Below are 16,219 nucleotides of genomic sequence, written 5' to 3'. Positions count from 1 at the left end.
ATCCGTTTATTTACATTCACATGTTGGTTAAAATGCCCAAACTCACTATGTGTCATTTTTGTGAAATGAAAAACATACTTAACAAAAAACATTAGCCTAACAGGTATTGAATAGAGTGAAATGTACCCCAGTACAGTATGTAGCTTAGACTAGCTTAGCTAGTGTGTTATCAGCCAGTCCAGCAATTTCTTATCCATGCACCATGTTGGCTATTGACATAGTCTCTGCTTTTCCTCCATGAGCTCCAGTCATTTTCAGTTAAATAAAAACATGGTTTCAAAGGTCTCAGTACTAGCGACCTTGTTGTAAGTGGAAAGTGGAACGCTCATGCTGACAGGCCGGTTACAGACCTCTCAACTGCAATATACCATGCACAGTCCAACCCATGTATGCAAACAATGTTTTACTCTCCGATCAGTATCGTTCAGAGTAGGTGCTGCCAATTTACTTTCCTCACTGCTTACATCAGTGGTTCTCAAACGTTTTCACGTCAAGGACCCCCAAATTAATATGTTTTTGGCAAGGGAGCCAGGGACCCTTATGCAAGATTTGTGTTTCAAAACTTTTCAAATTTTGTCAAGATTTTCTGAAAATAGAAGATCTACGCTTACGATGCGTTGTGAGTTTGTAGATTGGCTATTTTCACATATTAACTCATTCTTCTGAAGACCCCCTGGAACGAAGGGCCCCTGGGGGTCCCCCGACCCCACTTTGAGAACCGTTGACCTACATCATGCTGCATCCTCAAACCTGTGCATTAACATTTATGTTTCATATAAACCAGGGAGCAGGGATGTTTTTATTTGAATATCCATTAGGTTTGGCAAATGCTAGAATTCACAGACCATCTGGTTGTCAACTGGTTTGTCTATCTGTGATTATCACTTGACACAAAATTATCGTAATCAATCCCAAATAGATAGAACATGTTTTTTCCCCTTTGGAGACCATACACTCGGTTGCACCTGTACATATTGTACTTTTTTAAGACTTCTGCAAAAGTTTGCATGAAGTACACAAGTACGATTTGATGGAAACCAAATGTGTTGTTGTTGTTGTTGCATTATGGGTAAATGTTTACTGTATATGCAACAATAATGTGAGAAGACAGGATGCTTGTTTGGTAATATTGCCTTTGCCTGGCCTTTTTCAATACTGTAGAGGACATATGCAGAATGCAAAGTATGGATTCACTGATTATTCTGTATTGATAGTCACCTCCTTGGCCATAAGCTGATATCAAAAACAAGTTGGTATCAATCTCAGTATAATCTCGGTATATTCATGGAAAAAAATCTAAATCTTAAAAAGAAAGTGTTTGAAATAATATCTATTCTATTCTATTCTATTCCTGCAACTTGTGGTCAGTCAGTTGTGGCTAAAGCTGCCGTTTGTTGACATAACAATGACCTTTGCTAAAACTGTTCTATTTTAGGATCTCTGACAACACAAAAGCTCCATGATTTGGCTCCCCTGGAAAGCACACAATTCAGTCTGAGCATCCCATTGAGGTCCACTAACTCCAAGCTCTTCATTCTGCAAATCAGAGAAGAATGTTGGGGGACAAAGAGAGACACCTTGGATAATTAAGCACTGCCTGATTATTGTCCAATTTAGACATATTATTGGGAGTGTACTTACAATTAGGGACGTTTCACAAAGTGCCCTAGTTGTGTCTGTGTCCTAGTTCCCTGCAGGATGCTGCACCATTGGATGCCAGTGTAAAAGGGGTTGTTTGCTCGTTTGGTAGTGGTACAGTTCTTTGTACAAACATTATATGTCTTCGCTTTACTCGGCTCATTCTAATGTTGAATCCCTCCAGAGTACTGATTGCATTATTGTGCTGTGCTTTTATGTGGACAGTTTAAGTGGTCAAATATATTTATTTACTGTAAAGCACAAACCATTGCAATTATGGATCAACTTACAAAAACAGCTTGTGAAACCTGATATATTGTTGTAGTTTCATTTTGAATTGTGTATTGCATTATGACTGACTATAATATTGTTATGCTGTCTTTCCCCCAAAAATGTATTTTAGCAAGGTCATTAGGAACACTGAGACTGTTATGGCTGGTGATGTCATGAGCAGTTGCCCACGCGCACAGAAACGAGCACACGCACATACAACACATGTAACAACAGAACAAGCGTACACACATACTGTAACAACAGAACTAGCATACGCACATAACAAGAACAGAAACAGAGAAAGCTGCAACTGTCCCTTTTGCTGGCAACTTTCTGTCTGTTCTGTGGTTATTCAGTTTTTTTACAGCTTATCTCAGTGTTGACACAGAGATATACTGACAATTTATTTGCATCTTGAAATACACAGGAATAATTTTGCACAACACCACAAATGGGGAAGATTGAATTATGATAGTCAACATGACAGCTTAGGGGCAGCAAGAGAAATGCAGCATTAATGGTGGTGGTGTTTTTTAACTCCACATTTCCAGGGGGAAAAAAACAATTCATTTGCAATTTAAAAGCAATTTCCTTGCTTTCCCCAACATTTAGACTTGCTCTCTTGGTGTCCCAGGGACATGGGACAGGTTGGCTTAGCTAATCACATGGTCATTATGTTTCCTGAGCTGCACTTTCATCCTCGGCATTTACCCATCCTATGCAACTATTAGGAGCTGTGGATGACTATTTTCAACAGCATCCGGAAAGCAGTTAAGGGTTAAGCGTCTTGCTCAGGGACACTTTGACAATGAGCAGGCCGGCGGTTGATTGGTCCAGGCTGTCATGACTGTACACGTGAGAATTTGATTGTGTATTTTACACATGTTTGCATACAGCCTTCATGTCTTTTAGAGGCTGTCTGAGTTTAATGTTTGATTGAATAAAAATAATATATAAATGCACCATTTACCATGTATCCATTAAATTACTCATCAGGGTCAAGGTGGGAAAGGTTTTCTATTAAATATGCTAGAATGTTGCATCTCTATTAAATATGACAGGCATGAGTAGGCAGTATATGCATGCCTACTGATCCATGTCAAGGCTAGTGAGGGCTTCTTCAAATGTTTAAAGGGCTGATATAGTACTTGATACATAGTCATTTCCCATCCATTTAGTCTGGTTAAAGTGTTATTCTGCCGGGACACCTTTGATTGCAGTGTTGTTGAACATTGCAGACGCTTTTAGTATGGAGATGGCTATTCTTCAGCAACACTGACAGCATCATGTGCATTGTTGTTTACTGCAGCTGTTTACTGCCAGCTAATTACAGCGTTGATGAAATGAAATCAAGAGCTAGTTGAATGTGTCAAAGCATAAGAGGCTGATTTGTCATGATAGACTGATAAACAATTTTAAGGCTGATTGATGCTTTGATTCGAAGGTTGAAAAAAGTGTTGACATGGGTAGATCTTCTTGAAGTGAACATCGGGCCCTATCTTAACCCTTATCCCTAAACCTTTTAGGCATGTTTTACTGTTTTGAAAAACATTTTAAAATAGTGAAAATAGCTGCATCTACATCGATGTTGTGAGCTTGTAAACTATTTTAAAATGTTTTTCGAAATAGTAAAAAAAAAGTTAGGCATTAGGGGTGACAAACTAGCCTGACACTCAGCCTGAATTTTCGTTTCACTCCATTACTCAGTCTGAAAGCTCTCTCAATGCAGCCGATTTCTGAGATGGGGGCGTGGCCAAAGTTTTTTTTCAAAGACTCTTTGGCGATTGGTTCATGCTGGATTATCCCGATCCTGATTCGTCGTACAGATTTTCAACCGAGAAACACCCGCCTTCGACAGCGTCACCAGACCCTGAATGCGAGGCAAACGATTCAGGGGGTGGAGCCAGGCTAGTGACAAACACCTCCCACCTCCCAAAAGCACTGTCATCATTAATTTAGGAAACCTTTTGTCAGAAAAAAAGAAAATAATACTTCACCTTGAAAAAGCTTTTAAGACGATTTAGGAGCCTTGTCATTCTTTCTTGCTTGTTATGTTCTTGTAGGAGGGTTTCTTAAAAATGGATGACTCCATTAGAACACCTGCTGACCCTGGTAAATATTGTAGAATGTGGCTCCTTCTGGCTTCGTATTGAAGTGTCCTTGAGCAAAACACTGATTGTTGTTGTTTTTTTGTTAGGAGTATTGTCAAGTCCTGCTGGAAGTCATCCTCTGCAATTTACCCATCCTAACTGTTAAAAGCAGTGGGTGCCTTGCCTCTGCCGTTGGCGGGTGAATGTGTGTGTAAATGGGTGAATGTAATACACATTGTAAAGCGCATTGGATAAAGGTGCTGTATGAATGTACCATTTCATTTACCATTTGTCTTCGCTCACCTATTTTTTCATGGTCAGCTCACAGTGATGTGCAGGTATCTGATTAATTGACCTACTGTACAGTATTGACTCTCACTCTCATTTCTGTTTTTACAGCTAATGTAGCTCTAAAACACGATTTTAAAACCTTTTATTGATGTTATTTATTTTAGCATTTTTATGTATATTGTTTAATGTGCTATTGGAGTGAATATTTATCTGATGGTAGAGAGAAAATACAGGAATAATATGATATGAATAATATTATCAAGGACAAGCTGTCTTGTTTTTAGTGTACATCTGAAATAAGTTACATACAGTACACTCTCTCATTGGTCTTCTCCCTTCTGTAATCATGAGGATGAATTTAGGGTCAAGAGTAAAGCTGCGTGATCAAAATAGAAAGCTTTTGTGGTACGCTTAAAAAAATATTTTTTTAATCCTTAATCTTGATTGAGTCTGTATACCATTACCAACGGACCACTCCTCCTGGCCGCAATCTGTGTGTATATATAGCATATACACAGTATGTGTTCCAGATGCATTCAAATATAACCCATTGTCATGCTAGCTGTCTGCCTCCAAGGGTGATTACTTGTAATTTTGCACCCTCCATTAGGATATTGTGAAATATATGGTGATTGTGGTTGTTATATAACCCTCAGAAGAGTTCGTTAAGCTTTTGATGAAAATGAAAACGCTGTCCATGCATTGCTTTAGTAAGCCTTTATCAGCTTAAATGTTATAGTGTTCCAGTTCCAATTTTGTCTACTCATTTTATTTGTTTCATCACTTCCAATTTCATTTGTTTATCCTGTGTGAGTTCTCCTTGACATGCATGAGTAGGCATATATACTGAATACTAGTGCCTACTCATTTTCTGTTTAAAGAGGTGGAGAAATAGGATGACCCCTCTGAACAAACACTCTATAACAATAATCGGAATATAGAGCTATTTAGCTCTTATTTTAACAACAAAATATCACTTACACCCCCTTTAAGGCCTCAATTTCCAATTAGAGAGAACAACACAGTCAGACCTACAGTGATATGTGCTGTAGTATATGTATGCTGCTGCATGGAGTGAGTACACACAATGTTTCCATCAGGGACAAAAGTGCTGTTCTTCAGACTTATGACCAGAGTAGGGTATAATTAGGAACTGAATGCTGCTTTAAGTCAGAATGTGGTCTGCGAGCATTTCCAAAGGACAACCAGTCTTGTGGTTTGTGGTTTTTATCATCAAATGCAAATTGCACAGTTGAAGAGGAGTGGCAGTGAGTCATAGAGTTTATAATATCCAAGAACCTCATCCGTTAAAACATTCACGCGGTGCAATATGTCAGACGGACTGAAACATATTCATGTTTTTTTCCAGATAGTGGACAGGCCATTAAAAACAAGATCCAGCGGAGTTATAATTTTCTAGATTCCCCCTATTTTCTGAAAAAAAAGTGGAGGAAAGTAAGAAAAAAAAAAAGCCCCTGGGATCTCATTTTGAATGCACGCCAACAACAAGGAAGTAAATGTTAGCCTATGGTGTAAAGAATGGCAAATGACCAAGGCAAGTACATAAAACAAACATATGTCTGTATTCCCATAATACAGGCGCTTTGCAGTGACCAGTGTAAATATTATCGGTATATTATTTATCATCTATGTGACGAAGTGTGATCTGGAAAGGAAAGTCTCACTTTACATGCTCATTTGCCCTCCAATCTCATCGGCAGTAATGGATTAGTTAACAGAGGGCTGCATTATTGGATGGCTCTCAAGTGATCTAGGAAATTAATAAGGCATGTGTTTCCAATCAAAATACTACCGGAGTTGTGATCAGAGGCTTTTTGTTGACAGGCAAATCATATCTAAACACTAAACTAGGACACAGAGCTTTTGTGTCAGTAGCACGCACAGTTTGGCCCTATTTCCCTCGCATTAAACATTTACTATTTAGTTGCTTGCTTATCCCCAAATGACCCATATTTTGGTCAAGTGAAATTTGCCATGAAATGAAAGCAACATTCTACAAAATGTTCCTGTATTTTGGCCATATATTTCACACAGCAAATAGACTTATATAATGCATTAAAGGCTTCCCTTTGTATAATTTAAATACGAGACAGAAAGCCTGCAATATGTTATCGAACATGCACAGAATCACAATTGGTTGACATAATTGGCTTCTAATATAACATAATGCAATCTTGTGATAATTGAAAATATTGTCACTGGTAATTCTTTGCCTTTTTAATGTTTAATTTGATCGACATTAAAAGCAGCAATAACAGTTATAATTACCTACTATTAGGGAAACCACATGGGCATGAACATGTTATGGAATATCTTCCTTTAATCATGTGTGAATTAAATGCCTTCGAATTCTTATTTTACATCAGTTTATTGTTTTGGTAATTACGGACTCATGGCTAAAAGCACGTCACTACTATGGCCAAGTGTAATTTTGGTTGAAATAATGGGCATTCCCCTTCATTCAGATTGTATACGAAATACTTTTTAGAAGTATACATATATTTCATTCTGTTTGTTTTCCAGTTGTAAATTCTTCCATCCATGTGGTTTGTAAATCTAAACTTACACCTCTGCTAAACACTTCTGTCATCTTTGCGTGCTGTAGATGAATTTGTGTCGGCACGCAAGTGTGGGGAAAATGTTACTGACAAGATGATATTTCTTTTGTGTGCTTAAAAAGGAGTAGTTCACCCCAAAAATGACTTATTTTCTATCAATTACGCACCCCATGAAGACTTGAATTCATGGAGTTTTTTGTTTTAGTCGCATTCCTACGCCAATAATTTGATGACCGGCAGAGTCTCAATGGAGACTCTTTGAGACTCCGCCGGTCATGAAATGACTGTACACGCCTCTAAGTAACTTTTGTGCAGTATAGAGCTATTCATGGTCTAGATCAGGAGGTCCGGGACCCCTTAGGGGGTCCTCAGAGTTACTACATGGGGGCCAACAAATCTTTGTGTGATGGGAACTTTTTTTGTTTTACGTTAACCACTTGAACCTTAGCATCCCTATTCTGGAGGGAACATTCGCTGAAAATAGTAGATCTACAAGCTCACTTGTCGCTCTGCAACAAGTTTTGAGCTTGTAGATAGGCTATTTTCAGCAAAGATGTTAGGTGTAGAGGGAAAAGAGCAGACCAAGTACAGAGCCAAATGTCAAGTAGACGTATTGAGGGTTTAAGTGGTTAAATGAATCCAACATATTAATAGAGCAGATAATGTGTTTACAAAAAAACAAACAAAAAAACATTGATCTACACAACACTGATGATGGTGCTGTCAAACAAGTCTATGAAGCTATCTATGAAACACAATTTTATACAGTATGTAGTGGGGGTCCCTGCTTCATCCCTCTCTCATCTAAGGGGTCCTTGCCCTGAAAAACGTGAAGAGCCCTGGTCCAGCTAGATATTGTTACAGACTGAAAGTGTCTGCTTGTGTGGTATAGTTTTCACATCAGTACTATTACTAAGGTTGACTGTGTGAGCTATAGAGTGTAATCTGTAATCCACTCTGTGGAATTAACTGTCTATTGCGTTTATTGTCATTGTTTCTATTCAAGCTTCTTGGATTAGAAGAAGCTGTTTCTTCATGTGTCTTTGAGTGAGAATCTGTTTTCCCAGCCTCAGCATTTGACTCCACAATTCACTGAAGACATTTCAGGAAATGGTTCTGGTCAACCACAGCTTTCTTACAAAAAAAGCGAGAGAGAGAGAAAAAAGGAAAAAAAGCGGTACCATTGTGCAAGCTTGTCCATAATGAGGACTGTTGGTTACAGTATGCGCCGGAAACTTGATGTTTCCACTCAATGTATGCACAGCCTCCAGACTTATGACTCCACACTAGAGTTTTTCTTTTTTCTTTAACACAGTCAGAAAGCAACAAGGGACAACATTTGGGAGGTTAATACCGCAGATTAATTTCCGTTAATTTAGTAATCAAATATTGGAATAAGAAAGCTAATGGCAATGTATTTCCACCCAATTTACTAATTTGCGAAGTATTGGCTTGATATAAATGGAGCAAACTCAATATTGGTCTTCATACATCCTTGAAGAGAGCCTCAGTTTAAGTCATTAACCCACAGTCTCAGAAGACAAATAGAAACTGTGGTTTATTCAAGTCCAGTGTGTATTCCAGGAACCAGTGATGAAAACACATATTTATATGGTGTGTATTTTTCTAATTTTCATATTGGCACAAACTCAAAAGTATTTAACAAAAAGAATACTGTATTTTGAATGAAATGCTGTAGAAAAAAAAAGAATGTGCATGTTTCTCCCTGTGAGAGTTCTGTTTACTTTCGTGGTTTGGACCCCGGCCAGTGGAGGAGGAATAGTTTTCAAAAATAATCAGGCAGCACACTTATTACCCAGGATGCTCTTCTCAAAGTGGTAAATGATACTTCATATCTGTAAGATCCATCTGCACTTTAAATTGGTCCCTGCAGATGAAGGATACATCTCTGGCTTTTGAGGAAAAGTGAACCTTACACTCTTGAGCTGCTTGATGAATAGAATTGACCCATTATGCCAGTGCCATCGTTTATAGTGTTGCACTAAATGTAGATGCTGCTCAACCAGTGATACACACATTAGTCCATCTGGAACATAGCTGCTCACTTGCTAGTGATGCTACATTAGAAAGTAATTAATTTGCTTATCATTTTGTAGTCTGTTGGTAGGGACAGAATGGTCATCATGGCTTCCAAGCTGACACAAAAACAACTTACAACATGTATTTTACTACCAGTTTTTACACACTCGGAATTAAACTGATACTCAGCGTACATAATATTCCAGAATAATGATCATAAACATTATGAATAATGGTAATGACATACTGAACACTTTTTGTTTCTCCATGTCCAGATTGTTTGTTCTTCTGTTTCTGGCCACCCATTGGTTAAGAATTAGTTCAAGAAACAGAGGTCAGGGATTTTGATGAAAATGGTCTCAACTCCACTGGAGCGGTCAGTGGAATATTCTATATTGGCGTAGTTCTTACAGTAAACAGGTTGTATCTATCCTTGTTCGCCTGTGGTGAAATGTTGTTCCATCTGTGGTTGTTTACCGTGCAAAGCCATAAACGTCTTCCCTCTGTAACCTCATTCAGCTCTCAAACTGGACATCCTTATTTCAAGCCTGAAAGTAGTGAAAATATTGATGGATCGAGGTATTATGGTTTACAGCAAACCCCACGCAGGCCCGGTATTTACAGTTTCATTTTAAGCGACAGGAAATTATAGCCTAGCATCGTAGACAATGTATGCACATCTAAATTCCCAAATGACTACCTGTCATATGGGCATTCTAAATGCACTTTCAGCCATAGAGTTTGTGTGTTTAAATTGTGTGAGCCAACAAGTCTGTCTCGACTACATAAATAAGGAACCAAGCGAGTTTGTTTCTCTCTTGATTACTGCAGAGAACCTCCCCCTTAGACTTGGAGGACAAACAGGCCTAAATGGACTTTTTTTGACAAATGTTGCTAAAGACCGATATTTAACATGAATACAGACCCTAATGGGTTCTATATTAAAACTTGCATTGGCAATTCACCACCAGTCTACATAAAACTCTTCGAAACAGGTAATTTTATGTAGGCTGAAGGACATTTTTCATCCGGAACTGTTGTGTCTGATTTTACGTGTCCTCTTCAGGAATAGAACAGTAGGATTTGTGTTTTAACACAAATCCTATACTGTTCTATTCTGCCTGTAATTAAAAGGGAAACTTCACTGATATTTATATCAGTGAAGTTTCCCTTTTAATTACAGACTGTGTACACCAGACAGTGGCAGAGCACTCATCACTGTAGCTTATTATTATTTTATTTTCCCTACATCTTAAATAATTAACAAGCATGGTTAATAATATCTGCCACATACCAACTTGTCTCCCTGAGTAGGTAACTTTAGGTAACGAAGATATGCAGTTGTATCCAGAGAAACAGCAGAGAAAATTCAGCATGAAATTTATATTGTGACCAAATACAGAGCAAAATAAAGTGCAAAATGCAGGAGAGTTAGGTAAAAAAAAAGAAAAAGCAGAACAAAATGGGATCAGAGAGTCAGCCGCTTCGCGTGAAATAAAATGCCTGCTTTCAATAATATCCCATGTCTAACATGAACCAGGTGTACTCGATTGTTTAAGCAAATAAATGCACAGCGCATGAATGGAATTCTTGTGATATTGATTATCCACAGTTGCGGTGATCTTAATTACCTGTGGTATACATTGCATTTTACATTATGCCACAGACCATAAAAAAGTCGAAAGGACAACAGAGAAACTCCTGCTTCGTTAATCCATTAAGACCGGGAAAGCATACATATTAAAAGATTTGCACAAATGTTCACGATTTTTCAAAAAATAGCAGATCTACAAGTTGGTGCCGCGCTATGAACTTGCAGATCTGCTATTTTTTGGAAAAATCTTTTTTGAAAAATCGTGAAAATGTGTGCAAATCGTTGAATATACATCTAAATATAATTTTTAAAAAAAATAGGATTTAGAAGACATTTGAAGAATCGGCCTCAGGTCTTAATGGGTTAATCTCTACAGTATGCTTTACTTGTGACATTGGCTTTTCATTTAGAGAGCTACAGTGTGAGGCATACAGGCTTCTCTTGTCACCCTGTGTCAAGGATGATTCTTGTCATTTTCAATGCAGTCACATTTGTTACTGACTCAAAGTGATCCCAGGGCAAACAGTAAGCCAGCCAAAGTGAACTATTAGAGGGGAAAATGTTTCCCTGAATGGAAAACCACACCTGAGCTATTATGGTGCACTCAAACACAAAGTTCAAAAGCTTTTTTAAAAAATCACAAGGTGTAAGGGGAAAAAAACGTCGGTATAAAATGTCTTTTTCTCTACTCCGACGATGTCACATCCGATTAGTGGCTAAGGGATTGTGACCACATAGTGGGGCAAATCACAGGAATACCAACTGGAACAATAAACAGCAAGTGAAACTGATACTTTTTGGCCCAAAAAAGAAACCTGCAAACTCTTTGTATATCTCTGTGATTTATGGGTGGTTAAGACATACATTAACATATAGTAAATCAGCACAGAGGCAGTCTATGCTAATTTGTGTATATTTTTCTTTATTTTTGATTCATGTATATTTACATAAATTCATATTTTCTGCATCGCTTTGACACACCAAAAACTATATTTTTTTACACACCGAGGTTAATAAATGGAATTTAACCTAAAAGTTCCAAACAACAAGGTACACACGTATCTTGACAAAGCAACATGGTCATAAATTATAGGCCCAACAAGCAGTCCGTCCTGTTGAATTGAGGCAGTAGAAAATGTTGAATATTACATTTTGTTTGCTTTATTTCTTTGTTTTGTGGAGAACAGCCATGTCAAATTGAATGTGCTATACAGCAGTGGACCCCCAAATTGATATGTATTTGGCCGTGGATCTGAAATGATTTTGTGCCAGGGACCCCCATAAAAGATGTGTGTTGTTAAATCTTTTCAAAATGATTATATTAAGATTTTTGGAAATAAATAGTAGTTACAGAATATAAGCTCACAGCGTGAGCTTCTATACTGTAGATCGGCTCTTTTTGAATAACTGAAATATAAAACAGGGTTAAATTGACTTAAAAAATCTGGGGTCTCCCTGAACCCCCACAAGGACCCCTTGGTGTCCCAGACCCAACTTTGAGAACCACTGCTGTACAGTATGTGCAAATCAGTCATTGAGAGGCTTACAGTGTAAATGCAAAAGTGTGACAGGGAATTTGGCATGGTTGCATCCATGCATTGTATAGACTACTACTTCCCACTGCTATTGGTCGGTGATGTTGAGATTGAGCATTAACATGTTGTGTAACAGCTGTGCTGAGAACATAATATCAACCTACTGGTGCATTTCATGCTCAGTTGGCACTGTATATAGTTAATGCCAGGACCTTATGCTTTGGCCCAGATGCCATCATAAACAACTGTGGGATGATTTTAATGCAATTATCCGACCAGGATGGACAGAGAAACGGCATGTGGTTTATTGGAAATGATTGATGAAATGATTTGGCTTCGCAGCATGCTGTTTTCTCAGAACTCGCCCATGCAAATTTATGTCTGTGCGGGTCTAACTTCTATGCACACTTAAAGCATTCCCCACCACTGATTCCATGTCTCTCTTCCTTTCACGCAGGTATATGCAGATGATGTTCTCACAAAAGAGGAGCAGATTGGCCTGTTGTTCAAAGCTAAGCGGAACTGTGAGGGGAACATCAAGGCAAAGCAAAGGCTTCCTGGTGAGTGTCAGCGTCATCGCCTCTTTGTTTGATTTCATATTGATTCCGAGCTCATGGCCGGCAGTTTTCATCGCATGGACATCTGGGATCCCTTAGTATTGCAGTATTGGTTCATTGGCTCATGTAACCATTTTGTTGTGATGTTGTCATGGATGGTACAAGGGTGACATAAGCTCAATTATGGTGTTGACGCTTGGCATACAAAACACCAGATTAAAATGACAGAAGGTGGGTAATCAATAGATTCAAAATAAGGTACTACTGAGGTAGCAGCATTGATTAATCACCACCTGGAAAGAATGTCTGTGAAAAGGATGACTATTTGCATATCTGTTGTTGACATTTCAATCGAGGCAGTGGATATTCAGCCTCGGACAGCATTGTTAAAAGTGCACTCTGACAGTGCCTTCTCCATTACCCTTCTTTTCACACTTTGACTTTCCCCCCAGATACAACAATAGATGCCAACAAAAAGGGGAAACGTTTTTCCATGTTTCTATGTCTAAAGTATCTATAAGTCCTGTGTGATTACCATATCTCATGTTCCTCCACACACCTGATAATCAATTGACACTGTTGGGCTGCTACTCTGTTGTGAATCTAATTCAAGAGGACAGCAATGTAAAAAATATAAACATGCTTTGGCACTGTCTCTCTCTCTCTCTCTCTCTCTCTCTCTCTCTCTCTCTCTCTCTCTCTCTCTCTCTCTCTCTCTCTCTCTCTCTCTCTCTCTCTCTCTCTCTCTTTCTCTCTCTCGGACACAAGGAAGTGCCGTTTTTCATTCCATAGCCCGAGGGGACGGTAGACTGTGATTGGCTGAGACACAACCAGCCTCTGTTTAACCAGGATATCACAATAATCTCTCTCTCTCCCTCTCTCTCTCTCTCTCTCTCTCTCTCTCTCTCTCTCTCTCTCTCTCTCTCTCTCTCTCTTTACACCTATAATCTCACCTATATGCCTAAACCTAACCATCCTAACAATGCCTATAACCTGCGCCAGCTGTCCCAGCCCAGACCAATCAAATAGCATATATCAGTGGTTCTCAAGGGGGTCCCCCTCAAGGACCCCCAGGGGTCCTTGAGGGGCTTCTTGGGGGTCCCCAGCTAACTCATTGATAACTTGGTTACTCTGACAGTGTACAAATGTACCCTTACATTTGGTGCTCTGTCAGAGGTATGCAGGTCCTTCACCTAATGCATGCCAAACTGGGGGTCTGCAAAATGTAAATGTTTGAGAACCCTTGTTATAGATCACTAGACCATACCCGGTCGACGCATCCGTGGGGGGATATGCGCACATGATCTGGCAACCCGGGAGGCAGTTCGTCCCATAGCTGGGCAGCCCGTAACCATGGCGACAGTGTTTGACACAAAAACGCTAATAAGAAGCTGAGATTTGATGAAATTGAAAAACGGGCTTCACAGTTAAGTTCAGATGGTAATGGTCAATGGCTGTGTGCAAAATCAGAGCAATTGGTCCAGCCACTGAGGAGAACCGGGTAGCTTCACCTACGCTTCACCTACTCACCTACTCAAGACGGTTACTAGAATTATAGTAGGATGAAGGGAATGATAGCTGAATGTCCACCACCTTCAATCAAATAACTTGATCAAGACAACTAGTCCATTTGGACTCTGTTATGAATCCAGTTGAATGTCATTTGATATTGAGGAATGTGGTTGTATTTTCCCTGGTCCTCCTTGTGGCTTTGTGAGGGATGTTTTGAGTGATGCACGTCCAGGGGGTATTTGTATACTTATGGGTGTCCAAAGAGCGTCAGTTTCCATCCATCTCATTGTGGTTACTGACATTTTCCTGCCGTTGTTGGATTCCACATCCAGACCCATGGTATTATTTTCTCTTTAACCCCAGTGCAGTGTGGTTTCATTAAATTGGACTCTCCAAACGATACCCCTTCAGTAAATGAAACACATAATTAAAGATGTTTATTTTCACGCTAAGAACACAAAGGCCTTTGTTGATAGCTAGCTGCTAGCACAGTTATGCTGCTACATATTGCGTTTCCCCTCTGCTCCATGGTTTTGATAAATGTCCACATATCTGTGGTTGTATTTTAAAATGTGACAGAATGGCTGCCATTGAAACTGTAGGCATCAAAAGGCAGTTTGTATAAGTGGCTTTGGTGTTTATTATGAAAAAGGAAAAGAACATGTGTTGCTTCTCACAGCGTATTGATCAGAATGGCCATGAACGCTAACACAGTGCAGAACACTCATACATACATCAGGCCTTTCTGAGATGAGAGTCTAGGTTCCTCCTCTGTCCACCATCAGATCTAATGCAGTCTGACATGTCATGCACGTGGCTGTCGAGTCAGGCGGTACACTTTTCCAGGCACCTGTAAGTGGATTTCTAGAGGAAAGCGTTTTTAATCTCAAGGATGTTCTGATTTTTTTATTTTATTTTTATTTTTAATAATAATGTTGGGTTACACCAAATCAAATCAAATAAAACAGTTTTCTTAATTTAGTGCTGAAAGTACTGAATAATAATAATGATAATAATAATAATAATAATAATAATAATAAGGGTAATAATAATAATAATAATAATAATAATAATAATAATACATGCTCTTTGTCAGATTACTGTCTCTTTGTCTCTCAGTCAGGTTACTGTAGAGAGACAGGAAACCAAGGGCAGAGAGAGAGAGGGGAGAGGAGAGACGAGCGAGACAAGATGAGGGTCGTCTGACCCGAACCCGGGCCATCGCGCTCACAAAGAGCATAATGGGGTGCCCAGCAACTGGCTGAACCCTTAGGCACCCCAAGAAAGTACTGAATTTATTTGAATATGTTAGAGAGGAAGGGTTTAAATGTCTGATTGCAGATGTAGCACAAGGGTACACCATTCCATCATACAGCGGGTTGCATATGTACAGTGCGCGCGCACGCGCACACACACACACACACACACACACACACACACACACACACACACACACACACACACACACACACACACACACACACACACACACACACACACACACACACACACACACACACACACACACAGAGGGAGTGTTAAACACGTTTCCCCCTCTCCACATTTGGTTGAAACTGAATATTGTTACTTTCCCATGAGAAGCTGCAGTTGTTTCCCATGCCTGTAGGGGCATCCTTCTGGATGGAGGTTTCTGTGCGATGTAATTTTTACTTGCTGTGAGTCACAACTGCTTCCATTGCGGCATTTATACAGTATGTCGTTGCTGTCGGGCAGAAACCTTGTATCTCCATATTTCAACTTTTTTTAAGCCCTAATTCGTCATACTACAGTGTCACACAAAAGTAGCAAAAATAGTCTATCTACAAGCTTACATGCAACACATTGCAAGCTTGTAGATCTGCTATTTCTGCTATTTTTGCTATATTTGTGAAAAATAAAAATAAGGGTGAAAGTCTGTCTGTGGGTTTTTTATAAATATTGCACCAATGAAAAGTATTTAACAAGAGCGTGTGACTAAATAATAACTACGTTGTATCATGGGTTATTTTTTCCATTCCCTGCATATTTATAGTTTTTGACATACAAGGTTTCCACCCAATACGTGACTATATACCTGATATTTGCTGGCACGCTCACACTGACATCGCTT

At 39.1% G+C, this 16,219-nt stretch overlaps 1 protein-coding gene across 1 annotated transcript in view; it reads left to right on the top strand.

Moving 5' to 3' along the window:
* pth1r (parathyroid hormone 1 receptor) overlaps window positions 1-16,219 on the top strand; it is a 59,625-nt gene that overhangs the window by 12,793 nt on the left and 30,613 nt on the right. Inside the window, exon 2 of the mRNA XM_084057967.1 lies at window positions 12,498-12,600. Coding sequence (XP_083914093.1) covers window positions 12,498-12,600 — 103 coding nt within the window. The remainder of the gene's footprint in view (window positions 1-12,497; window positions 12,601-16,219) is intronic.

The sequence above is a fragment of the Gymnoscopelus microlampas genome (assembly GCF_963454915.1).
Source record: "Gymnoscopelus microlampas genome assembly, chromosome: 5".
In the NCBI taxonomy this organism is placed as follows: Eukaryota; Metazoa; Chordata; class Actinopteri; order Myctophiformes; family Myctophidae; genus Gymnoscopelus; species Gymnoscopelus microlampas.
Note: the sequence above shows the minus strand (reverse complement) of the source record. Positions and strands in the feature narration are given on the sequence as shown.